This window comes from Blastocystis hominis, assembly GCF_000151665.1.
Source record: "Blastocystis hominis, Singapore isolate B (sub-type 7) whole genome shotgun sequence assembly, scaffold_8".
Taxonomy (NCBI): domain Eukaryota; class Bigyra; order Opalinata; family Blastocystidae; genus Blastocystis; species Blastocystis hominis.
This window is the reverse complement of record NW_013171867.1, coordinates 514,133-539,536: the sequence shown is the minus strand read 5'-3', so window position 1 is coordinate 539,536 and position 25,404 is coordinate 514,133. Positions and strand designations below refer to the sequence as shown.

General features: G+C 44.5%; 9 protein-coding genes; 3 read left to right on the top strand and 6 right to left on the bottom strand.

The window, feature by feature from the left end:
- Nucleotides 1-8,849: 8,849 nt before the first annotated feature.
- On the top strand, nt 8,850-9,836 carry GSBLH_T00004858001 (uncharacterized protein; the record flags this gene model as incomplete). The annotated part of the gene is made up of 6 exons (XM_013043835.1): nt 8,850-9,067; nt 9,102-9,351; nt 9,386-9,438; nt 9,472-9,541; nt 9,571-9,668; nt 9,701-9,836. The coding sequence occupies 6 exons, from the start codon at nt 8,850-8,852 to the stop codon at nt 9,834-9,836; spliced, it is 825 nt and encodes a 274-aa protein (XP_012899289.1).
- A 5-nt stretch (nt 9,837-9,841) lies between these two features.
- GSBLH_T00004857001 (Elongation factor Tu) lies at nt 9,842-11,247 on the bottom strand (the record flags this gene model as incomplete). The annotated part of the gene is given in 5 exon segments (XM_013043834.1): nt 9,842-9,850; nt 9,870-10,451; nt 10,481-10,633; nt 10,663-11,156; nt 11,190-11,247. 5 exon segments carry the CDS (start codon nt 11,245-11,247, stop codon nt 9,842-9,844), a joined length of 1,296 nt encoding a protein of 431 aa, XP_012899288.1.
- Nucleotides 11,248-11,907: 660 nt separating this feature from the next.
- GSBLH_T00006897001 (uncharacterized protein) lies at nt 11,908-13,138 on the bottom strand (the record flags this gene model as incomplete). The annotated part of the gene is made up of 4 exons (XM_013043833.1): nt 11,908-12,104; nt 12,136-12,662; nt 12,734-13,059; nt 13,091-13,138. 4 exons carry the CDS (start codon nt 13,136-13,138, stop codon nt 11,908-11,910), a joined length of 1,098 nt encoding a protein of 365 aa, XP_012899287.1.
- A 101-nt stretch (nt 13,139-13,239) lies between these two features.
- GSBLH_T00004856001 (uncharacterized protein) lies at nt 13,240-14,243 on the top strand. XM_013043832.1 has 3 exons: nt 13,240-13,337; nt 13,369-13,561; nt 13,594-14,243. Exons 1-3 carry the CDS (start codon nt 13,331-13,333, stop codon nt 13,778-13,780), a joined length of 387 nt encoding a protein of 128 aa, XP_012899286.1. The 5' UTR covers nt 13,240-13,330; the 3' UTR covers nt 13,781-14,243.
- A 266-nt stretch (nt 14,244-14,509) lies between these two features.
- GSBLH_T00004855001 (uncharacterized protein) lies at nt 14,510-15,396 on the bottom strand (the record flags this gene model as incomplete). The annotated part of the gene is made up of 4 exons (XM_013043831.1): nt 14,510-14,827; nt 14,856-14,951; nt 14,983-15,124; nt 15,158-15,396. The coding sequence occupies 4 exons, from the start codon at nt 15,394-15,396 to the stop codon at nt 14,510-14,512; spliced, it is 795 nt and encodes a 264-aa protein (XP_012899285.1).
- Nucleotides 15,397-16,224: 828 nt separating this feature from the next.
- On the top strand, nt 16,225-17,397 carry GSBLH_T00004854001 (uncharacterized protein; the record flags this gene model as incomplete). XM_013043830.1 has 4 exons in its annotated part: nt 16,225-16,764; nt 16,794-16,826; nt 16,860-17,053; nt 17,087-17,397. 4 exons carry the CDS (start codon nt 16,225-16,227, stop codon nt 17,385-17,387), a joined length of 1,068 nt encoding a protein of 355 aa, XP_012899284.1. The 3' UTR covers nt 17,388-17,397.
- Nucleotides 17,398-17,422: 25 nt separating this feature from the next.
- GSBLH_T00004853001 (uncharacterized protein) lies at nt 17,423-18,435 on the bottom strand (the record flags this gene model as incomplete). XM_013043829.1 has 5 exons in its annotated part: nt 17,423-17,532; nt 17,563-17,742; nt 17,775-17,927; nt 17,957-18,334; nt 18,367-18,435. 5 exons carry the CDS (start codon nt 18,433-18,435, stop codon nt 17,461-17,463), a joined length of 852 nt encoding a protein of 283 aa, XP_012899283.1. The 3' UTR covers nt 17,423-17,460.
- Nucleotides 18,436-18,911: 476 nt separating this feature from the next.
- Nucleotides 18,912-20,059, bottom strand: GSBLH_T00006896001 (uncharacterized protein; the record flags this gene model as incomplete). Its single annotated transcript, XM_013043828.1, is given in 8 exon segments — nt 18,912-18,967; nt 18,996-19,088; nt 19,118-19,257; nt 19,292-19,404; nt 19,433-19,716; nt 19,733-19,818; nt 19,847-19,963; nt 20,040-20,059. The coding sequence occupies 8 exon segments, from the start codon at nt 20,057-20,059 to the stop codon at nt 18,912-18,914; spliced, it is 909 nt and encodes a 302-aa protein (XP_012899282.1).
- Nucleotides 20,060-24,676: 4,617 nt separating this feature from the next.
- GSBLH_T00006895001 (uncharacterized protein) lies at nt 24,677-25,394 on the bottom strand (the record flags this gene model as incomplete). Its single annotated transcript, XM_013043827.1, has 2 exons — nt 24,677-24,730; nt 24,780-25,394. The coding sequence occupies 2 exons, from the start codon at nt 25,392-25,394 to the stop codon at nt 24,677-24,679; spliced, it is 669 nt and encodes a 222-aa protein (XP_012899281.1).
- Between the last annotated feature and the right edge of the window lie 10 nt (nt 25,395-25,404).

Sequence of the window (25,404 nt, the reverse complement as noted above, 5' to 3'; positions counted from 1 at the left end):
CTCGGTAAACAAAGGTGGACGAGTTTCATCCAATGTCATCTCGATGCAATCATAGTCGTGCAAGATCAAACCACAGTTCACATTTGCTTGCGGAGTGCAAACACTGAAGCCGAATAGACGCTCGGAATTGATCGGATACTTGGTGTGAATGATAATGTCGGCGAGTTCGATATTCTCGTCCTCACAAGTGCGTACCAGGGAAGACCATGTGTTGTTCTCTGTTTTCTTGTACTTCATTTAGGGAAGCATCTAGGGTTAAAAGAGAAAATATAAATATATAAATATATAAATGAATAGACCTACTCACACTTTGAATCCCAATACTGGCCGAGAAATCCAAATCAACGGAGTTCGCTTCTGGAACCTTCTCAAGCGTGGATACAAGTACGACGAGAAATTGAATCGCTTGTACGATACACCTTTACCACCAGATACGACGAAATATGTTCCCAAGTCGAGAATGCTTTCTCCCAGCAATCGCTCCATGATTATTGGTGGCACAGCATACTACGAGTTACTCCATGACAACTACAGACGCGTAAAAGGACAATGGGTGAAAATGACCAAAGAAGAAGCTGAGGCATACGATAATGATCCAGACATTAGCATTGCATTCGCTGACCCCAATTCTAGTGATTCTGATTCATCGGAATCCGAGTTCTACGACATCGATGAATTCGAGTACGATGCGGATGGTCATGCCATTTTCCCATTCTAGGGATGCCTTCGGTAGCTCAAGGAGGAAGCCAAGCTCCTAACTATTTCACTTTGGTCATACGTGTATCACCACTTAAAGATTTTGTGACCCTTATATAAATGAGTTCACAACGCCTAGGATATACTATCAACCCTGAGACTGGAAAACAAATCAAAATCGGTGGACCGACCTGGAAACGATTGGCCGCCAAGTACTACATGGTCGGTGATACGTTCACCGATCAGACCATTCCTGACACGAGAGCCTATCTCTCGAGAAAGGTGTTTGGATTAAATATACCCGATGAATATATCGCCTTTTTCGCACCCTCAAAACGTGGGTTGCGTAAACGTGAAGTTGAGAAACACTATGATGACAGTGATAGTTTCCCTGAGCCTCCGAAACGTCCGTCACGCAAACGAGTGCGTGATCCTGCTGGAAAGCGCAAGTATCTCGTCGTGGGAAGCAAGGCATGGAACGAGCGCTACCTCGAGTACGAGTGGGATGGGCACAAGTTCGGTGAGAAGCGACAACGTCACTTACCCGGTTACCTGAACACCGTGGAGAAGAGACGTGAAATGAGACGCAATAAGGCATATGAACGATTCGATCGCAAGGTATCACAGGGACGATTGAGTGATGTGATCGACTCGTCACTCGGGTATGCACTCACGTATTATCACACCGTGCAAGGAGACATGTACAAGGAATGGGTGAAAGAGAAACGAACCAAGAAGGACTTCCGTCTCAACAACGATTTTGACAATAGACTGTGGGTTCGACTACCGGGTGAGAAGAGTGATGAGGAAGTGGAACCGATCAACCTCATATTCGATGAGACAAATGAATTCAATGAAGTCTTGAAGAAGTACATCCTCAATGGTATGCGCGAGTACAATCAGTGCTTCATCACCATCATGGCATACAACCTCATGTTGACACATGACGGAGATCCCAAGATCCTCAACCTCACAGATGATCGATTGGGACACCTCCGCATCGTTCGTCGAGATCGCATCGATGAGTGGATCGAGGAGTACCTGAAGTGGTACCGAAATGCCGTAGAGGAACAGGAGACAGAGGGCAGTGGCTTCGTGTACGCTGGATGGATCGGCTTCCACATTGAGATGTTCCCACTACGTACATTCGTGGGGTACAAGCAGCACACACCGTTCGTCATCGGACGCACAGCGCTCAACCCGGATTTCGATGACAACCGGTGCCTGCAGCGGTGTCTCATTCTGGCCAGTGAAGGTGGGCACAAGATCGTCGCGAATTGCAAGATTGGCGATGCAACCGTGTACAACAAGTGGTGGAAGCACCCTGAGAAGAACAAGGTATTCGGAGTGACCATTCACGAAGTGGAGGAGGCGATGGGCATTCGTGACAATACACCCTTCAACGCGAGTGAAGAGAAATTCGCCGCATTGGAGGCATTGTTGAAAGTATCGCTCAATGTATTCGAGGTCACACTCTTACCTGGGTACATCGATAAGTCGAAGGAACAATTCGATTTATTCACATGCGATGTCGTGTACAAAGGTAAGGGAACGAAGCTTCCTCTCTCCCTCTGCATCTTGAACGATCTGAATCTACCTGAGGGCACCCCAAAGCATTTCTTGTACATCAAGGACTTGAATGATTTCAAGCATCGTGTGACACGACGAAGTGATGCGAAGAATGAAAACCTTTCGAGAAACGTGAAGTGCAGGTTCTGTGACGACTTCTTCGGATCTCGCAAAGCCGTTCATGATCACGAAGTACAAGTACATCGTGAACTCGTCAATGAGAGCGATCAGTACGATTTGTCAACCAATGAGACTCGGTTACGTTTCACAAACCAGCGATACGAAATGCCAGCACCGGTCGTCGTGTACGCTGACTTCGAGTCAGCCATTGATGACAAGAACAAACACAAGCCAATCATGCTATCATGTCTAGCCGTGTCACGCATTCCAGCCATTGACAGCCAACTTCGAGTCTTCCATGCACCACATGAGAGTGAAGAGGATCTTCGTCCTTTCATGGACTATCTCGTGCAATTGCAAGGGAGAGTGAAAACGTATCTCTTCGATGAATTACCACTCGAGAACTCTCCGAGCATCGAGAGGGACTTTCGTGCAACAACCGTGTGTCCCTTCTGCCACAAGAAACTGGAGAACGACAAGGTGAGACATCACGCACATGTGACAGGTGAATACACCACAGGAAAGGGAGGGATATGCAGCTTCAAAGCTGGACAGTACATTTGCACCTGTTGCACCAAGTGTAACCTACAACTATCGTTCAACAAGAAGAACTATCGTCTACCCGTATACTTCCACAATGGATCGCACTACGACTTCACATTCATCATGAAACTCATCGCAGCTCATTCAACCTCTAGTGACTCCTTGGAAGTCATTCCAACCACTGAGGACAAGGAGATGCAGATCGAGTACAATGGCATTCAATTCAAGGACTCGTTGAAGCTCATCAGCAGTCCTCTCAGATCCATCGTGGCTCAGACACTCGGAGGCAACCTCGATTTGTACGTGCACACCAAACAACAACTACGCAAGTACTGTGAGTCTCGAGGCAAGCAATGGAATGACGAGTACATCGATCTGTTGACACGGAAGGAACCCATGTTTTACAGTCTCATCAAATCGTACGAGTCATTGAACAATACCACCATTCCTTCTCGTGAACAATGCATTGATGATATGAAGGGAGAAATGATGCCCCAAGGCGAATATGATCACATGGTGAAACTGTGGAAGATCTTCGATATCAAGACATGGGGTGAGTACTACGAGTTGTACAATGTACTCGATGTAACTCTCATGGCTGATGCATTCGAGCACTTCCGCGTTACCACACTGAAGGCATTCGGTGTTGATCCGATGCACTACATCACAGCACCACAAATGGCCTATTCGCTCTTCTTAAAGGTCACAATGGAGGGCGATCATAGCGAGAGTAGCCTCATGACCCTCGCAAGGAAATGGGCTCAGTACATCATGCGCATCAACGCGAATGAGGGACTTGAGGAGAAACAACTCGTGAAAGTGTTCTTGAACCGCATGGGTGAGTTCTATGAGAGCAAGGGAATTCGATTGATGGAGACAAATGAGATCGATGACTTCATGCGTCTACTCAAAAACCTTCGAGGAGGCATCACACAGATCGTGAAAAGGCATGCCAAAGTCGACCTTGACAGCACCGCCAACAACGGAGAACAATCATCCATCTACTACCTCGACGCCAACAACCTGTATGGTGGAGCCATGCACAGAATGATGCCTTACGAATTAGTGGGTGTACCCGAGCGACGAGAAGTAATGGAAAGGATCAACCGTGATCCGAATGAATGGGTGCAATCACTCAATACGTTCGGCAAGTATGGGTTCTTCATCGAGTGCGACATCGAGGCACCAGTGGAACTCCATGATAAATTCAATGACTTACCATTCTTCCCCGTACAGAAGGCGGGTATGTATTCTGATGGAATCAAGAAGTACGCAGCGAAGAACGACATTGTGGACAAAGTGAAAGAGGTGAATACACCGAAGCTCATTTGTGATCTTGTACCTCGACGCAAATATCTCGTGCACTACTCTCTGCTGCAATTGGGTCTTCAACAGGGATATCGCGTCACGCACATCCACCGCCTCATCCGTTTCAAGCAGGCACCATTTATCTTCGAGTACGTGAACATGCTGAGTGAGAAACGAGCCAAGTCCAAGACTACTGTGGAGAAGAACCTGTACAAGCTGTTGGCAAACTCGACCTATGGAAAATTCGTGGAGACTGGGTTGAAACGAATGAAGGTGAAGTTCGCCAACACGTGGAATGAACGCGAGGCTATCATTCAGAAGCACGGTAACGACATGATTGCTGGAACAACCATGTATTCCGAGAATCTCATCGGCATTAAGCTGAACACACCGGTGCGCAAGGTAGAGAAGCCGTTCTTCATCGGGTTCGCTATCCTCGACATGTCGAAGCACATCATCTACGATTTCTACTACAACGTGCTCAAGACGACATTCAACAGTGTGGAGTTGTTGGGACAGGACACGGACTCGCTCATCGTGCAGTTGAACGACCGTGGTAACATCGTCCACAAAATGTGCGATATGTACAAGTCGTTTGACTTTTCTGAGTTGGATAATACGAGCTACTTCTATGGACAACTCGTGAAGTATTACGAGCATGAAGTGGACAAGAGAAAGTTCCCTTCATTGGAATCATTCCTCAACTTCAACAAGAAGTTGCCGGGACCCATATTCAAGGATGAGCATAACGGGCATCGCATCACTGAATTCGTGGGACTTAGACCAAAGATGTACTGTTTGATTGACGAGAAGCATGTAGTGCATAACGCAGCGAAGGGAGTTCCTCGCAATGTGGTGATTGATGGAGAGAGGATGAGTGTGAAGAACATCGAGCTGTACAAGCGCGTCCTTGAGGCAGAGAAGAAGGAAGATGCAGTGATCGAAGGTACTTTCAAGCGTATCAACAACCAGGCCTTCGATATCAGCACGAAGGAGCAAACCAAGACCCTCATGACTTGCACGGATAACAAACGTTGGATCTTGGACGACAACATACACACACTTGCATTCGGGCATTATAGACTGAAGTAAAGGAAGCAATCTTTCACTTTGGACAACCATGGATACCATGGCCTACAATGGAAGTCAGGTTAACATTGCAGGAATTGGCCGAAATTGGCAGCCATGGGTTTCCGCGCGTTTCTTGTTATGGACAATACGGTAGCCAGGCAGGCAATGGCAGAAAATGGTCGAAAATGGGTTGCCGCGGTTATTTGGTAGGAAATGGATTTCCGCGTGTTTCCCGTCATGGCCATCGAGGTGACCAGGTAGGAAATGGCCGAAAATAACAAAAAACGGGTTGCCGCGGTTATTTGGTAGGAAATGGATTTCCGCGTGTTTCCCGTCATTCCCCTACTACTTATTTTTATTATGTCGTAGGATTTGTAAGTGTGGTACTTAACTACACAATCGATTGAATTAATTATCACATTATAAAAGATTAAGAACGAAGAGAAATGACTTCTTCATACTATGTTTCATCAACCAAATACTGTTATTGCACATATCATTACATGACACAACAAATATCAAGTGTGCTTCAGACATTCGCTTCAATTAATAAGCATTCTTTTATTATGTTGCTCACTATTTATTGCGAAAATGTATTCTTCTATCAAATCAACAACGTGATTAAACCTTATTCGCGAAATAAGGGCTATGGTGAAAGTAATTACCGGTGGTTAAACAGGCTAAATACACATAAGAGACCATTGCATTCATACCTTAAACCAGTTTTGAAGTAATCTAAATACAATTTGAAACTAAAATGTGACATCTTTCGCTTTTCTATCTAATAAGAACACGACTGGTCTAGTGATGTTGCCACATGACCCATTTCTAAAAAAGTATAAAGTAATACTAAATCTTTTATTTCATTCTGTAATCCTCTTTGGTCACTGCAGACTGAAAATCAAATAATATTCTATGAATTGAATCTATGAACATATATGATTCGCATCACAAAATTAGGCCAAACACAGAAGCTGTTTGAGTGAAATCAATAGATGAGCACAGCCACAAAAACAACTGCTATATCAACAGAGTTGAATGCTTTGGAGTTTCATCTAGAGGACGAAAATACTCAAACATACTATTCAAATCATTCTTTTCTTCTGCTTTTATTTATGAGTGATTGCCATACAGTGCCTAATCAGAGGAGCAAGGAAGGATCAGCAAATATGTCTTTAGATACCGAAAACACCTTTAGGGTAATGATTTAGAGTTAGTATACTTAAATAGATTATGAACCAATCTGAAAAAATAGAAATCACAGGAAAAAGCGAGTCTGCATTATATCCACCCTCTGAACATTCCTTACGAGCAAACAGTGAGCAAATTCACTCTGTGAATGTAAGTAGCAATCAATGCTCTATTTCAATGTGTTCAAATATGGCTAATGCTGAACATACCGTTCCAAAACCTGGCATCATACAAAGTCCATCTGAGAAATGTGAGAATAGCTCAGGGATAGAAGGCTCCGATGTTTCTCAAACAGGAAGAGAACCTGTTTCGAATTCCTCTTTTTCGTCATATAAGCTCAACACATCGTATCTTGATCGCTTTATAACATCTGCTGTTGTGTCATCTGAATTAATACGAATGCGAGTGTATCTATTCTCTGCTTTTCTCTTCCAATAGCTTTCCAGATGTGAAAGAAATTACAGAGAGTGTGGCAGCTTATGTCCATGCTTCAAAATACATCCTTTCCCAACAGATTGAACCTCCTTCACAAGGAGTCGTTCGAGATGCAATCTTTTGTGTTGGTGATGGCTCAACTCCTCGATCTGCAGCCATGTTTGCCTTGTACAATCCATCATGGGAATGCTATAGTATTGACCCACAACTACGAGAAGTATAGCTAGTAAACAGATTGATATTAGGGATATATCAAGACTTTGGATCATGAGAAAACGCTTGTGAAACATGATATGGATGCTCGTCGTGAAGAACGGCGTTCTCTTTGGAATAGTATTCCCAATCTCCATATCGTGGGTGAATGTGTGGAGCGTGTGCGAATTCGATGTCGTAATGCAGTTATCATTATGATACACTGCCATCTTTCTTTTCAACAAGTAATGAGTTCGATCGAATGTTCTTCCGTTCTTGGAGTGGTCTCATTACCATGTTGTAACTATTTTGAAGTCCAACGATTGTTCATGGGACAATTACCTTCTTATGAGTCATTCCGCTGTTCGGTTTTCATGATATAGAGTCATCGATCCTGCAATTTGGAGCGAGAAAAATACGGTGAGAGTTTGGATCAAACCCGAAATCCGATGGATTGATGGTTATTCACCGGTAGTGAGTGAGGCAATCCGTAGAATTGTACAGTTTGTTATCATATATAGCGATCTTTCCGTTTGCTTTAGGGAAAGAAAGGCTGTTAGCAAGTCGGGAACTCCCATTGGTTGCTCTTGGATCGGAAGTGAACGTCGCTGGAGAAATCGTTTCTGTTCGAAAGTATGGATAGATAGAAGGAATTAAAACGCAGATTCGGGAAGAAACTCACTTTCATGTTTATAAACACAAGCAATGTGTTTTATGACAAGAAATCTGATTCCTATGCTTATTATGATACAGATAGTTATGATGTGTATAATCAATGTCGAAATGCATTGTCGTTATTATTGAAATTGGATGTTTTCGTTGCTTCAGCGTATCTTATCGTTAGACTCGAGTGATCGGAGAGGAGAAGTATTCACAGTTTTCAAAAGCTAAAAATCGTAAGCGTGATGTGTTTTTTTCAGTTAGGAACGCTGATCAAAGGCAGGGGAGTTGTGATTGAAAGTAAGGCGAATAAGCCAATTATCGAACTGAGAGACTTGCAAGTATTGGTTGAGTATTGACTTTGATTTGGTTTGACGATATAGAAGAAATGAAATGGTATGTGCCCAACGAATTATTGCAGGAGAAGAAGTGGATTATTTGGATATTCCTTATGACAATCAAAGGAATATTAACTATGTCAATAGGGAACTATAAGATGTGCGATACTCTTTTGAATATTATATGTGTTTTGTTGAATGAAACATTTGGGTTGGAGTAATAATGGTACTTTTTTTGGAAAACAACTGTTACTGAATTCATTCTGTTTATGCTATTTCTCTTTGGTGCTTTGTTTTTCCAAAAAGCAAAGCACCATAAGGCCAAGATGGAAAGATACACATTAAAACTCAAATTGTCTCAATCAACGACAAGAGAAACAGAAACGTGATTTTCTACCCAAACGAATGTAACAACGATAGTCATTTAAAATGGATTCCAATAATTCACAAATTATTTTGTATAATTCCTACAAATTGGAATCACCCCATCCATTCCTCCACAACATGCATCTATAATATATCTTGATAATTGGCTACACAATTTTCTATTCATTCCTATATTCTACATTCCTATATTCTATTGCGATTTGCAGAACACGTTCTTATACTTCTTTAAACATTTCCTTATATTGTACTGCACTTAATTGTTGTTACCACAAATTTATTAAATGTTAAAACACAGAAATCCTTCTCTTCGTTCTAACACTCATACCTCACCCTGCTGTCATGTGTATACTATCCAAAAAGAATGCTCACATTACATATCTTCATTCTCTATTTGTTGAAAATGCCACTTTAGCTCGTTTCACTATATTTGGAATTCCATATATCTCCATTATTGAAACTTCCCTTCCCTTATTGTATCCAATCTCGATAAATAGTCGATCAATGCAGCGTATTATTACATCAGCCGCACGAGTTGCTTCGAAGAGTGCTGTCCAGTCGTAATCAACTCGTGTCTGTGGCTTATGTGCGTAGTTACACCAAATCGGGCCTGATTCTCCCCGGACAAGTGTTAAGTGTGTGGGACCCGTCAGATCCCACTTCCAAGCAAATGGCGAACTATTTCACTCATCCTGACCAGATTCCTGTGAGCAAGGGAGAGAAACTGGATAACGCGATCGAAGCGGCCGTTACTACCGTGGACAAAGTCATTGGATACTGCCGTGCTGGTTCTGTGTTCCCTCAGACGTTCGGTCTGGCTTGCTGTGCCATGGAAATGATTGATGTTTGTTTTGGAATGAAATTGGGTGAGACTCTAGGCTTCCTCTGCTCGTTTCGATTTCGAGCGTTTAGGTATGATTCCTCGAGCAACGTGAGTGCGACAATTCCCTGCCTGATTGTTTAGTCCTCGTCAGGCTGATCTCATGATTGTTTCTGGTACTGTGACAAACAAGATGGCTCCTGCCATCCGCCGAGTAGTTTCTCGATTTTCCGTCGATTCTAGCTTTATGACCAGATGTCCGAGCCTCGCTACGTGATTTCGATGGGAAGTTGCGCGAACTCGGGAGGTTATTATGCATACAGCTACAACGTGGTCCGAGGGTACGCGTGGCGTGTATCCGCCTCACTCCTAGCGTGGATCGTCTGTTCCCCGTGGATTACTACGTTCCCGGCTGTCCTCCGACGGCCGACGGTCTTCTCTACGCGATCCTGATGGTGATGAAGAAGCTGAAGCAGCAGAAGACGTACAGCATGTTCATGTCGAAGTGATTCGTTTACCGTTGCTTGTTTCCTGCAACAAACACTGCAATCCAAAATCTTGCTCACCACGCCGGCGCCGATGGTCTTTCCGCCATCGCGCAGCGCGAAGCGCAGTCCCTCGTGGAGCCCCACGGGCTTCTGCAGCTCGACGGTCATCGCGCTGTTGTCGCCGGGCATCACCATCTCCTTCTCCTTCGGCAGCGTGATCTTCCCGGACACGTCCGCCGTCCGCACGAAGAACTGCGGGGAGTAGTTGGTGGTGAACGGAGTGTGGCGGCCGCCCTCGTCCTTGGTGAGCGCGTAGACGTTCGCTTCGAACTTGTGGTGCACCTTCACCGACTTCGGCTTCGCCACCAGCTGGCCGCGCAGCACTTCCTCGCGCTTCACGCCGCGCAGAAGCAGACCCACGTTGTCTCCCGCCTGGCCCTCGTTCATCGACTTGTGGAACATCTCCACGCCCGTCACGACGGTCGAAAGCGTCGGCTTCAGCCCGCAGATCTCCACCGCGTCGCCCACCTTCACGCGGCCCTGCTCCACGCGGCCCGTCACCACCGTGCCGCGGCCCTGGATCGAATACACGTCCTCGATCGCCATCAGGAAGTCCTTGTCCAGCTGCCGCGTCGGCTACGATCAAGGAGAAACGGGGAAACTACCAGAGGGAAGTATTCGTCGACCGTCTTCATCAGCTCCAGCACTTTGTCCTTGCCGATCTTGTCGTCGCGGCCTTCCAACGCGCAGAGCGCAGAGCCTTTGATGATGGGGATTTCGTCGCCGGGGTATTTGTAGAAGGACAGCAACTCACGAATCTACATGGCAGGACGCTGGGAGGCCGTACTTCCATTTCGACCAGCTCGACCAGCTCGGGATCGTCGACCAGATCGATTTTGTTCATGAACACCGCGATGTTCGGAACTCCCACTTGATGGGCGAGCAGGATGTGCTCACGGGTCTGAGGCATCGGACCATCGACGGCAGACACCACCAGAATGGCTCCATCCATCTGAGCGGCACCGGTGATCATGTTCTTCACATAATCGGCGTGGCCGGGGCAATCGACGTGGGCGTAGTGACGGTTCTCCGTTTCGTACTCCACATGCGTCGAGTTGATGGTAATTCCACGAGCACGCTCTTCAGGAGCTTTATCGATTTGATCGTATGCAGAAAACTCGGCCAAATTCTTCTCGGCAAGAACCTTCGTGATAGCAGCGGTCAGAGTCGTCTTTCCGTGATCGACGTGTCCAATCGTTCCAATATTGCAGTGGGGCTTCTTTCTCTCGTAGGAGACACTGCGGACAGATGTAAAAGCGGGGAGGACACGGCTACCGACAACTATGGAACTAAAGAAACTTAAACCTTTGGTACTCAGCTTATTGACGGCAGGAGTGGCGAGATTCTTCACACATCGCAAAGCACTCAGCATATTGGGAGATATTGATGAAATGGAAAAAGAAGGAAGGAGCCGCCAAAAGTGCCAAATTCCCGTTTTTGGCAAACATCAAAGGGCAGTAAAAGTGAGGAGAAAAGATGCATAGGGTTGTGGTGTCATCGGTAGAATCGTGCTAGAACACAAGCAACACGAAATCTATCTCCGTCGTCTTGAATGTACGTCTTCAACAAACATTGCGATGTCTAAATGGCAAAAAGTCAAAACACTAAATCATCACACTTGATTGGTCGGACTCGAACCCAGAAATATAGGAATGCTCCTTATAGCGTACTGTTTCGTTCACAGAGCCTCTCCCTATATCTGATTCGCTCGATATCCAAAGCGGGATCGCTGCAGTAAAGAAATACTGAGCTGCCAGAAGCTAGATTATCAATCCCCCAAACGGCGCCAACAAAATAGGAAAAACCGTGGTACACCGGAAATTCGTTCACCTGCGTACTCCAAGAATAGATCGACGGAAAGAGCGATGGTCCCTAGTTCGCATCCCCCTCCCTCCTCACTCCCTACAATAAACCGCGAAATAGAGGCGACGAGTTGTCCCAATCCGATCCCCGCGCCACGAAACTCCTTATAGGTGCTATTGGCGATGAGCACAATGCACAAGCTAGTCAACTCAACGGAGGATGGAAGCGATTACTTGTAGACAAGAGCACGCACGGGGACAGAAATAGCGTATCCGATGTATGTCACAGCGAACTGACACGCGAGCGGAGATTCATTGAAGACCGAAACGAAGGGCTCGACGAGCATGATTCCGGACATGACGAGCAGACACATCACGATCTGGTAGCGATAGGAAGCGAGTTTGCTCCACAGAGGGAAGATTAGAACTAGCCCAACAGAGAAACGTGGAATTTGTACTGGAGGTGAGCTGCAGGACGATCGCAGAGGTCGCGACCCAGCCTTCCTCGACGGCGTTCATTTCAAAACCGCCGTATTTGCGAGAGTTCATGAGGGTGAGCGGGTAGATCGAGTCGAAGGAGATCTGGCAGAGCGACGCCATGCCGTAGATGATCACTGCGAGGATGAGGTCGCGATTGCGGAACATGGAGTTGTACTTCCCGTGCTCGTCGTAGGCGAGAAGCAGCTGCTCGTAGGAGGTGAAGCTTTTCGAGGACGATTTGCGGAGAATCGAGCTGAGCTCTCTCTGAAATGATGACGGATTGGAAAGAAGAAAACCCCCATGGCTTTGCGGATCTTTTTCGATTGGTCGACGGTCTCTTGGGTCAGCGATTCCTCGGCGAAGAAGACGAAGAGAAAGAGAACGATAATGAAAAAGAAGGCGCACACAGAGAATGGAACGAGATAGGGGATCTAGATGATCGAGGCAAAGGCTGAAAATACGGATTTGAGGAATGGAAAGACATTGATCAAAGGACGAATCGTATCTAAGTCACTCAAGTAACCTCCCAGAAGAGGGCCGAGAAAACTACGATTGATTAGAGCGAATCCAGCATACCTTCCGATACCAAACCCCGTGTAAAGTAAAGAAGTCCCGAACGCCATGTTATTATCGTTGCATAAATCAGCAGCAATTGTCTTGGAAACTCCTAGCGAGAAATCAAGCATGCCATGCAGAAAGCGGATTATCAAACTGCCAGTATAATTCCTTGACAATCCAAGGGCTAGAATGAGTATTGCATTTGATATTGACGTGAGAATCATGGTACATCGACGACCGTAGTTATCCGAAAACCACCCCCAAAACATAGAGCCTGGAATGTGTCCAAGATAGTAAACAGACAGCAAGAAACCAGCGTAATAACCGATATCGGCTCTTTCTATCTACCAGTTATTCTTCTATTCTGTGACATACATCTGGGAAGTAGACTTTGATGAGAAAAGGAAGATTGGGTAAAAGCATCTGAAAATGGATGCTGAACGATATTGCGGCTGCAAGATCAGCTATCATTGTTGGCCAGTGAATTCCCTCTTCTGGTTCAATTTTCATTATTCTACTAACAATTGTGTTGCTAGGCACACAAATCATTGATTCTGATTTTTAACATCGGATACATTTATTGGATAGTTTTACAATTCCTGCAGTCTGATCTTGATGAGCAGTAGGCGAGTTGTTATTTCTTTCATTCATAGATCACGAGGGTACTCTTCTAGCAATCATTCTTGATCTTAATATCGACTCCTGGATTCTTCAAACAGAACAAAGCAGAGATTCACCAGCTCAGTTTATTGAATGCTTAGAGGGACTCTTTGGCTTTATTGGATCGTTTATTGTTCAGAGTCATTGCAATCAGCTCCTATTTGCCGTCTATGGTGCAGGAGAACCGTTTCCTTTTTTCCTGTAATGTAATTTGATAGAACGATATTGTTTCCCAAGTGCGATGAAAACATTGCACTGAATTTAAAGTTTCACTCACAACAGCCCAAGAATGTGCGAAGATTTCTATTTCCCAAGATCATTGAGCTCATGAAGAGCGATCATGCGGTAAAGTCTTCTCTTGATTCCTGTCTTTCCCGAACTCTTTGTTATATCCTTCTATTTTGAGTCTCTTTTATTCTTCATGCTTCCTTCACTATAATTATAAACAAACATGCTGACCCTGAACTAGGAAAGCGCATCTTAGTGTTGAATATCACGGAGCAACCTATTCACGACTATATGCAGTTTATGAACTCCGTGTTTTGTTACAGAACGACCTGCCCCATCGATATCTGCCAGCTGTACAACAAGCATTCTCCCTTTTTGAAGCGAGTCGCCAAGCTGTCGAATGGTTTGTATGTCAAAGCCCCTTCAAGCAAATCGCTCTTTGGGCTGCTCTCCTACTACTTTCTGGCGGATGCAGAGGTGCGGAAGAACATTATTGTCCCAACCGAAAACATCGAGCCTATGAAAGTCACTTGCTCGTGCCATGGAAAGCCGATTCAGAATGATATTGCATATGTGTGCACGGTGTGTCTGTCGATTCTGTGCAGCTATCATGACCATTGTCCAATCCATCAATTCGATTCCCCTGTTTGATATAACAAACAAGCAGACAATTCGTTCTTAGAATGATAATTTGATTGCTGATTAAGGGTTGGTTAATTAATGCACTTGCTTGCTCGCTTGCTTGCTTGCCTAGCAGTTCTAGCGGAATCATCGCTTTCGCTATGAATCTGCTTTCAACACACGCAGTTCATCGAGTTGCGCGAGAACCGAATCCAACTGCTGCTGCAGAACCGATCGATCGTTCTTGTTCTCCATGTTTCTACATCCTCACAACCTCCCATCGACTTACGTCACATCGAGAAACAGCGAGGAAGAGGGCGTGAAATAGTCCGAATAATCCGTAGCAGGAAGCTCATCGCTGATTTCTTTCTCTAAAAGAATCGCCGTCTCATAAGTCCAGCACCGCGCTACATTTCGAATCGTATATCCGCCGCCTCCCAACACCAACAGCGGCTTATTCAGCGATCGAACGAACTTCACGCACTCTCCATGTCCCTTCATTGACAAGTTGAACGTCCCAATTCGATCCCCTGCCAGCGAGTCCGCTCCGCACTGCAGAACAATCGCTTCGGGTTGAAACACTTCCACAGCCTTCGCCACGATCTAAACGGTTATTCACCTCTTGCAAGACAACCGGCTTGAAAACGAAGAGATAGTCCGCATCGTCCACTCCTGAATCCAGCGGGAAGTTCACCGCATATCCCTTTCCCTCGCCAAAACCAGCGTCCTGCTTTTCAATGAATCGCATAACGAAATACGAGCGCGCTTCCGGTTCCGGGGAAAACGTCGCCGAACTTATGGAATGACATCGTGAGCACGCGGCTCGTCGTGTAGAAGGCTTCTTCAACGCCATCTCCATGGTGGAAGTCGAGATCGATATACAAAACGCGTGAGAACTTCCTGCAAGGGTGAATAACACGACAGACAGCAAACTTGAGCAGCTCTAAAATCGCCAGAACCACGTCGTTCACATAGGAAAAGCCCGAGGCCTCCGACTTCTTGGCGTTGTGCATGCCTCCCGACCAGTTGATCACGATGTCGGCCTGGTTTTCGACAAGTCGTCGAGCGCCTGCTATGGATCCAGTGGCGTAAGAGCGAATATAATCCAAAAGACCCGCAAAGATAGGATTGTCTTGGCAAATATTGACTACTTGGTATTTGACACGATTCATATACAATTGTCGCCATTGATCGGAGTGTCGGGAAGGGTGGCAACTCGTAGATAGTTTACGTAATCATCTGCGTGAAAACGCATGAGTTCCTCATAAGAACCAGACTTCTCATTCTATTAGTAAATCAGACACAGAGAAAATACAAAAATGTCCATCTCCTTGTCTAAATCATATGCAGATACAAGAGACTTTGTAACTTGGATGCGTTGAGGCTATGCGTCACCACAGATTCAAAAACACACTTTCATGGGATGATGCTTCCCAAATGAATAATTTCCTATATTCGCTAATCTTTATGCAATGCACATTCAAAATACGATCATAATAATAAGCAACTTTACGGTGAGCAGAAACTGGGTTTGTTTGCTCTTCCGTTCCTGTCTCTTGGTTCTCAACACTCATACGAATAAAAAGATCCAATGAATATGAAAAACAATCCTGAAAAATGTTTATCAGTCGTTTCCTCTTACCTTTTGACCCTAGTATTCAAACTATTTCTCGTTTTCCTTTGCTTGTAGTGCCTATTTATGCGCTTACTTCTTCCCACATTAACTCATCCGCTTGAATTGACAACGTGCGAGTTGCTAGTGATTATCTAACACGTTTCCTGCATCTATACATCCTATATCTCCAGTTGATTTTAGTATTTTTCGTCAGATTCCTTTACTCGCGTTGTTATCTGGAGTGATCGGGGTTTTATTGATTCTTGACCACAAAAATCCTTAAACATATCTTTGATTACCGCTTATTCTTTTCGAATTAACCGTGTTCGAAAAAGCATGGCGGATTTTGTTGCCCCTTTTGGTAAGAACTGTGATTCTTTGGTTCATGGTTTTAGTGATGACAAACACTGGGTGTTTGTCGGGTTCTGCAAATGGAGAAGGAAAGGGTAACGTGTCCCATTTTAAGCCATTTTCAGAGTTTTTGGATAGGTATATATTTGACCAAGAACTATCTCAGTACGTTCGTGTGGAGTGGTTGTTATGGGATAGGACACCATTTGCAAGAATAGTATCCATCTTTGATAGAGCCACTGGAGAAAACCTTTGTGCCAAAGTGATTTACAAGCGATTCTGCAGTCCTACGGGATTGCTTGTATTGGACCCACAGGTTCTTACCTCTATCCGACATAAGAATATCATCAAGTATTATGACATTTATGAGAGTGAAGAGGAGATCATTGTGACAATAGAAAGGTATGAGTGTCGTCATCATGTTTTTAGCTGTAGAGCTTTTGGGGGTGAACTGTTAGAACGCATAATAGAGAAAATTCATTACACTGAAATGGACGCCAGTCATATCATAAAACAAGTTTTAGAAGCAGTTGCTTATCTACATTCGAAGAATATCGTAGGTCTGGCGAGCCTCGTTCATGCTAGATTCACCGTGACATCAAGCCGGAAAACATTCTTCTTCCAATCGCTGGCAATGTTCTCCGTTCCTTTTCGCTTTGATTTTCCTAGGATACCTACATCAAGCTCAGCGATTTTGGGTTAAGCAAGCTCATCCGAAACGACGATCATTCGCTCGGAAACTGTCGTCCTCGGACCTTTTCCATGGTTGGTTCCGACTACTACACAGCTCCTGAAGTTTTTCGCCATAAAGGCTATGACTACAAAGCCGATGTGTTCGGAGTCGGGATCGTGACTTTCACTTTGTACTCTCTCCGAATCGGTGCGTTGACTCATAGACTCTGTGGTTACAATCCGTATTGTGGTCCTTCTGGCGCCTGCTTTCGAAAAGAAGGACTGTTGTTAGAAGATCCTTATTGGACGCATATTTCGCCCGCCGCGAAGGACTTTGTGACTTGGCTGCTTCAGACCGATCCCGAGAAACGGCCCTCCGCGGAGGAGTGCTTAAAGCATCACTGGATTACTGTGGGAATGAGGGAGGAGTGTGAGAAACAGGCGCCAGAGGATGTCGTGATAGATGTGAATCAGCCGTTCCGCGACCATATGACGCAAAGTCGCCGTCTTAGTTCGTATGCCTAGTTCTTTTAGTGGGTTGTTTGTTTCACAAACAAGGAAACAGTGTCATAGAAAGAAGAAAACAAAAGGGTATAGACTATAAAAAATACTCGGGAGGATCGACTTTCTCCGGAACTTTCCGCTTCGCCGCTTCCGCCGCCAAGAAAACCTGCAAGTCAGTACCCTGCATCGTTCCTACCAGGAATTCGTAGTCTCCATTCTCCTTAATTTGCATGATCGAAGCCTTGTTGCCACATCGGTAGCAATAATTCGGAGCAGACCAGACCGTGATTAGATTGTCATCGAACATCCGTTTATAGCCCTCTTTCGAGAGTTGGTGGGCTCGAACGATGCATCGCAGATTATTCGTGGAGTTAAACTAGCCGTTAGATCCGCATGCAAATGATCCACATTTAGAACCTGGTCCTTTCCAAACAGACAACCTGCGCCTCGAGGAGATTCGTTCCAGCCTTCCCAGCCCGGACGCTCTTCGGGATCGCTCCATAACAAGTCGCACATGGCTCCGTCGTGAGGAATCTCCTGAAAACGATCGAGAGCAGAAATCTGCATCGCAAAACATCCGAAACGCGTACCTGATCCATCGTCGATATCAACGGAGATAATCCACCATGAACGCAGAGAATATTGTTATTAATCAAAGCTCCAATAGGAAGGTAGTCGAACATATCTGTCACTTCCTTCCAGACTTGGGATTTTTGGTACTTTCGTAAGCACTCTTCGTAAAAGCCATAGACTTGCGTCGTTTGCCTGCTCTCATGGTTTCCACGAAGGAGATGAATTCTATCTGGATATCGCAGCTTTAGCGCCAAAACATATAGAATCGTCTCTAAACTAAAATAGCCTCGGTCTACAAAGTCGCCGAGAAATAGATAATTTGTATCAGGGCACTCTCCGCCAACTTCAAAGAGTTTCTTGAGATCGTAAAATTGCCCGTGGATGTCGCCACAGATCTATCCTATCAAGGCACTCGAACGACTTCTACAGTGATCGGAGATTGCATGATCAAAATGTTGCTCTCTTTTAGAAAAATTTCTGTAGCCATCGTACACATCGTGTGTATTTCCTCTTCCGATAACTTTTCGCACTCTTTCACCTGATCCTTATTTTACGCCTGCAATCCTACTCTTTCCAATACTGAATCAATATCAAAATCGGACATGATAATCTATGAGAAAAATATGGACTTCTCACGACCAAAAAACTACCGTTTTTTCAAATTCCATTGCCAAAGCTTCTGTCGAACATGTAACTCTAGTATAAGTGTGTTTTTGCACAGAACATGATCGGCTAACGTATTTCGTCACATTCCTATAACCAGTTGCTACTCCTTTTACACATAATTGCGTCTTATCGATTTCTGTCCAATTCTCAACAGAAAATCGTAGCACTCTCCTTAGTGATTGAATAAATGAATGAATGGACCATTTCCCTTTATCATATTCCAAACCCTTCGAAGTTTCCATCTCAACAAACAATCCAAATACAAGACATAAATAACTATAACTATATATATATATACCACGCAGACTAAAACAAATCACCAATATCAAAGTCATCCTGTCCCGATGTTACAAAAGATACAACTACCTCGTATTTTGCCCTCTCCCCTACCTGGAGCATTTCGTTTCCCGCTCATTGTCTCCTTCATCCCCGTCTCCTCCACTGTCCGTCTACACCCATTCAAAAATCGCTCCTGATCGATTTCTACACTCAAGTTTCCCCAGTTTCCCCACTTTTCACGGTCCTCTGCAGTTCCTGCATGCACTCATCCTCCACACCTCCCTTTCCGTGCGCTGCGCGCTCAAGTCGCTCCCGTACCTCGTCGGAAGGGATCCACGTTTTGTTCAGCGGCGTTTCGAACATCCAGAAGCGACTACACGCATTAAACGATCGGTTGGCGACGCTACCAGTCGCGGTAGAACTCTTGGTAGGCGCTGGCCTTCTTCATCCAGTGCAGAACGGGGTAGTTTTCGTGGTGAACCACCGCGCAGAGACGCCGGATATCGAAGTGGGAGGCCATCTGGATGAGAGAGGAGGAGAGAGAGTACGCAGGAGAGGCAGTAGAGAAGGCAGGAGCCGATTCCCATACCATGATAGGCGTCTAAAACGATCGCTGCCCATTCCGCGACAGAAGAGTCGTCTTTGTCTTGGATGATACGGGCTGTAGCGACTCCTTTCCAGGTAGAACCTTCTTTTATGAGCGCAGCAAAGGCGAAATGACTGTCGTAGTCGATGTTCGTAAAGTAGCGTAGCATGTCGTCTTTTACGACGTTGGTGACCGCATTGAATCGGAGGGATAGGGATTCTTGGCTTACTTCGCCATTGGAGAGGACTAATTGGTAAACTACCATGGAACACACTTTCTTTCATGCGGTCAATGTCAACTGGTAGAATTGGACGGATTAAAACTTCAAGACCGTTCCACAAACGAACACTAATAGAAACAGATTGCATTCTCGTACTGAGCGCAATATTTTGATATTGCAAATGCAAAATCACTCTCTATAAGAGCAGTGGACAGTTGGGCCGAATTGAGCAAATGGGCGGTAGCGAGAGCTTGCTTATAGGATTCCAGAATACTACCAAGTGCTGTATGACAGACATGGTCTACTGGGCTCACAGCTATCAAATGATGGACGTCCACCAAAAGCATACATCTTCGTGGAGATCTGCATGACAGAGCTGAGGCCTCATCACTGTAAGAGCCGACACCTCCTAAAGAGGTTGGTTTCACCTTTAAGCCAGATGCCGATTGGATGAAGTCCACAACTGTTCGAACAAAAGAAAACATACTCAGTATTTGAGTCTGTTGACTTTTAGATTGCTAAAATTTAGAAAAAGTAGTTTGTGATATGCAAGATATTGTTTTAATGATCATTATTCATCTCAAACATGGTTTTTCACATCGATATTAAACGAAATTACATGTTTTCCATTTCCACATTCCCTACAGATAAGATACCAAAAGCAAAATAACGAGGAGCATCATTACGTTCGTCCGTGTCAGTATTGGACGTGCTAACTCGCCTGTATCCTTTCCGTTCGGTGAAAAAGTTGATAAACTTATTTTTAAAACTCGAGAACTTATTCGAAGCCGAGGACGGCTCACTATGAGACTCGAACGCTGTATTTGAGCCACGATCAGGCGCTCTCATCTGCATTTGCTGTGCAGCCATTCTCTGATTCGGTAGCTCTCGTTGTATCCAAGATTGGGACGCTTGCTCATCAAATTCATTTTGCAATCGCTACTAATTAGCTCATTCTACAGTGAATACCCTTGCAATCTCATCGTCCGATTCTTGAGGTTGCCATGACAACTACCGTGAACTAAAGGAAAAAAGATATACCATTAAGAAATCCTCTGGAAGTCTTCGTTTCCAAGAACGATGTAAGTTAATTCCTGCAGAGAGTTCGATTTGCCGAATCTCTTCTTCGATGTCTCTATAGTTGTCGCTTACAGGGTTATGTCTTCTTTACGATTATCAAGAAAAAACACAATTACTGTGTGAGAACAACTTGATCTCCTCCTTGACTAATTAGTAATAGCGATGTTACAACATTCTCCATATTTCCATCTAAGTAAAATACCAAAAGATCTCCGACTTTGTTGTTTCAGTAATGAGGCAAAGAAATCATCACTGAACTGTGGGAACATTTCCCTTAGCTCCACTAGAGCCGTTTCATACGATATTCGAGGCATAGGAAAAAAAGTATTACGAAAAGGAAAGAATGTATCGAGTACGAAAGAATTTAATTACGAAAGCGAGTATTTTAGATGGAAGATAGCTAATATAGGCAGATATTTCCTTTAACAAAACACTAATTATCGAAAACCTACAACGGGGTAGTCCAAAATCCCTCAGACTGGGCTCAGGAAAGGACACTCGACTCAACTGTAAGATACTGACTAGATTCCATCTGTATTCAGTGAACTCCCAAAATAGCCTTGATTTTTGCACTAGGATTGCTTTGAACATTTTCAAGTTTTGAGGATGCAAAATCAAAAGGATGAGTCATGTCTTTTGTTTTCCTCAGACGTTTTCCCTCAAGATGGTGAGTTCAACACTCAGTGATTATCCCTAGCTAGAACGAAAGACAGGAGTGCAATTCCGTGGGGAGTTGCAATCCAGCCGTTGAATCCTCGAGTTAAAACCTACGTATTCAGTATTGTGCAGTTTTGGTGTAGAAATCTTCTATTACACAGCAGCAAATTCCCCGATGCCAAAAATGCTTCGGATATTTGAACATGTTTTGTATGTTCGACTCCAAGAGCTGGCACTGTCCGCTTTGTCAACACTGCAACCCATATGATAAATATTTACTAAATGGAAGATATGCAACGAGTATAGAGCGAAGTCGGTGTGAAGAGTGTTTGTATCCAAATATCACTTTGGATATGCCTTTGAGTGACATGGAGTATTTTTTGAACTCGTTTTTGACACGATAGAAAGCAAGTCCCATATTCAAAGGATTCTAGAGAGGTTTTAGTTTTGGTAATTGATTGTACTGCGTATTCCACGTATCTGAACTACGTGAAATCGCTTCTAGTGAAGTTAGTTGAACGTTACCATGGTGAAGCCGATATTCGTATTTCCTCTTTCTCTCTCTCTCTCACTCTCAGTCATTTTTACATCTGGAGATCGTCTCGGCATCTACAACATCAAGCATTCAGTAATCAAAGTTCTTGTTTTGGTTCTTGCTTTCGTTCATTTTTCAGTACACTCGACTGAAATCATCTCGTTTGCACATCGATAAACTGAATTCACCCAGTAAACTAGCCTCGAAGTCCTCCTCCTTCCAATTCGACTCGATTCCCCTCCATTCGATCATGAGTTTTGAAGAATGCGCGGCCAACATCGCGTTGTATCGCGAAAAAGCCATCCAAGCGATCAACTCCATTCAGCAGCTTCGAGGCGAATTGTACGCATTCCGTTCGAATTCGACGTAGTTGTTTTGCGGAGACGATGCAGCTCGTGACCGACTATCTGCACCAAGAATACAAAGATGGAAACATCATCGGCGGCCGACTGATTTGCTCGGTTTGCCGCGTGTCCGAAAACCCGAACATCAATCCATTCGCTGATTATCGTTCGGTTTCTCCATCCTTCCAACCTAGTCTTCCCTCCCAAAACCGAGCAGGACGCCAGCAATCGACTGAGCAGCAGCAACTCCGCGTACTCCCAGATCGTTCGGGTTTTGACCCTCTCCAATGTAGAGCGAGCGACTCTGCGAAGTGGGTTTATCGGTCGATATCATCAACAACATCTCGGATAACTCGCTCTTCGGCCAGCCTCCCAACACAATCGATCCCGTTTTGCTCTCCCATCTCTGCGAGGAATCGAACGGCCGGCTGATCTGTCTGGACGTCAACGACGAGGAGAGCTGCTCTCTTTCCGAGCAGCTGCTTCTTTCCTTTCTGGACGGCGAGCACGGCTACGATTGCGTGTTCCGAATCCGGTCCAGCGGCGGCGTATTGATCAGCTCGATCGCCAGACAGGGGCAGGACACGAAGTCGGTGGGGATTCGAGGCCTGCAGTTCTCCAGCAACAGCAGCGAGGTGATTCACATCGCGCACGTGCATCCCAGCACGACGATTCCGTTCGATTTCCAGTACAATTCGCCGCGAGGTTGGAGAAAAGCGAGCGATTGAGCGTAGGTTCGTCCATCACACGCGACGATTTCCCGCTGATTCAGCTGGCTGTGGAGTACACGACGATGGATCGCGTGGACGGCGTGCTGCAGCCGATTCGACGCATGCGAATGTATGAAAGCGAAGGGCGAGTTGAGTGAAGATGCACGGTAGAATACAAGATTTCGCCGAGCGTGACGGAGGTGTTTAATCATGCGAATCCGTCGGTTATCGTTTATCTTTTGCTTCAGAAAGTGCGGACAGAGAGTGGATGGGACGTAGACATTCAAAGCGCTTCCGTCGCGAGGATTCAGCGAGTCGCGACTGCTTCTACGCGAGTGGCTGCTTTCGTTTATGTCACATTACATTTCGGTAATGCGGAAGTTTGAATGAATTGGCGGCTGAACGATAGAAACAACGAGTCATTAGATTACACATTCAAAACGATCCCACGACTTAAAATCATTCCGAAATATGTACCTCTTTCCATCTTCTTTGCATCAGATTTACGGTTCTCTAATAGGAGGATTTCTCAACTTCTCTTCTTCGACTCATTTCTCGAAGCTTCTCGAACAATTCACCATCGTGAGGTTGGAGTTCGTGAGGAGTGTGAGGCATAGCAAGCTCTCTCCACTTCTGTTGTCTCGCTATCTTTATCCCCATCTTTCAGCGTATTCCGATGTGAATAAGCTTGATATCACACGCTTGAATCTTTCTTCTCGAAGCCTGATCGCTGTGTAGATGCTGCTGCGATCGATTTGACCATAGGGATCGACCAATTTACTTCTATCTTGATTATCATCGCATTATCATTTATCACGCTCCCGAAGAAAAGGAATCGTTGGAGCAAAAAACGAGTAAGGAAGCCACGTTTGTGTGAATGGCGTAGGTACAATTTCGAAAATGATAGAGGAATTGGTGAAAGAATCGAAGTTCGCCATTCCACTCACTGTACAATATTGGGCATCCGATCGTTTTGTATCGCAGTTCCATAGCTTGATGATTGATGATAATGTGGATCCTCAGCAAAGCTACACTTGTTTTGAGTCACAGATTGTGGATAAGGCTGTTCAAATGGTTATGTCACTTTGCATTGTTTGAGAACAAACAGAAGAATAAAGGAAATGGATTAGCAGCGACAACAGGATTAACGATACGACGGAAAGGTAGAATTGCTTGGTATGCGCTGTTTGCAATTCTTTGTACTTGGTTACTAACATATCATATTGCTTCTTCGATTCAGCCTCTTTCTTCTTCTCTTGTTTTAGCTTCTTTTTCAAAGACTGCATTTCTTTCTTGTCCACCATTGTTGATGAGTCAAGTGAAGGTTTCTCAGAAGTATCTATAGATTCAGCTTCGTGATTTAAAACACGTTTCTCCCCCTCTAATTGGGATTCCAATGACTTCACTCTTTCTTCAAGTTGCTGTCTCTTTTCATTATGCTGAGAGTCTATTGATTTGATTCTTTCTTCGAATTGAATCTTTTCTTCATTCAATGCTTTCAATGCTTTGATCTTTTTATCTAATTCATGCTTCTCTTCATGTAATTGAGCTTCTAGTGACTTCACTCTTTCTTCAAGTTGCTGTTTCTTTTCATTGTGTTCAGTTTCTAATGACTTGATCTTTTCATCTAGTTCATGTTTCTCCACATCTAGTTGAGCTTTCAACGACTTGACTTTTTCTTCATGCTGCTCCTTCTCTTGATTAAGTTGAGCTTCTAGTGATTTGATCTTCTCTTCAAGTTGGTGTTTCTCTTCATCTTTTACTGCTTCCAAAGACTTGACTTTTTCTTGATTCAATGCTTCGAATGATCTGATCTTCTCTTCAAGCTGATGTTTCTCTTCATCTAGTTGAGATTCCAACACCTTTACATTCTCTTCAAGTTGAGTCTTTTCCTCATAATGTTGAGTTTCTAGTAATTTGATCTTCTCTTCAAGTTGTTGTTTCTCTTCATCTATAATATCTAAAGAGTTGATCTTCTCTTCTAGCTGTTGCGTCTTTTCATCTAGTTGAGATTCTAATAACTTTATCTTTTCCTCAAATTGCTGCTTCTCTTTTATTAACAAATCGCATGATGTACACCCAGTTGCATCACCAGTCAATAATTCTCCATTGCATTCTCCCGTCTGATGCTGACTATCGACCTGTGCTGTATCCTCATTGTCTTGGAATTCTATCTTGACTGGTGGTACTTTCATATCCTGTATCTGTGCATCAATATCACCAAATGATTTGCTCGAAAGTTGGGAAAAACATTCTACAAGCTTTTCAGACAATTCAGAGATCACATCAGCATAAGCCTCAAGTAAATAATCTCCATCTCCAGTGGCTGAATTCAATGAGTTCTCCACAGACTTCAAACAATCATAAATGGAATTCATAGATTCAATA

Bases quoted from the DNA above. Each gene is read 5' to 3' on its own strand.
- GSBLH_T00004856001 (XM_013043832.1), top strand. The intron at 13,562-13,593 runs GTTTCCTTTTTT...GTAATTTGATAG, and splicing joins GTCTATGGTGCAGGAGAACC to AACGATATTGTTTCCCAAGT.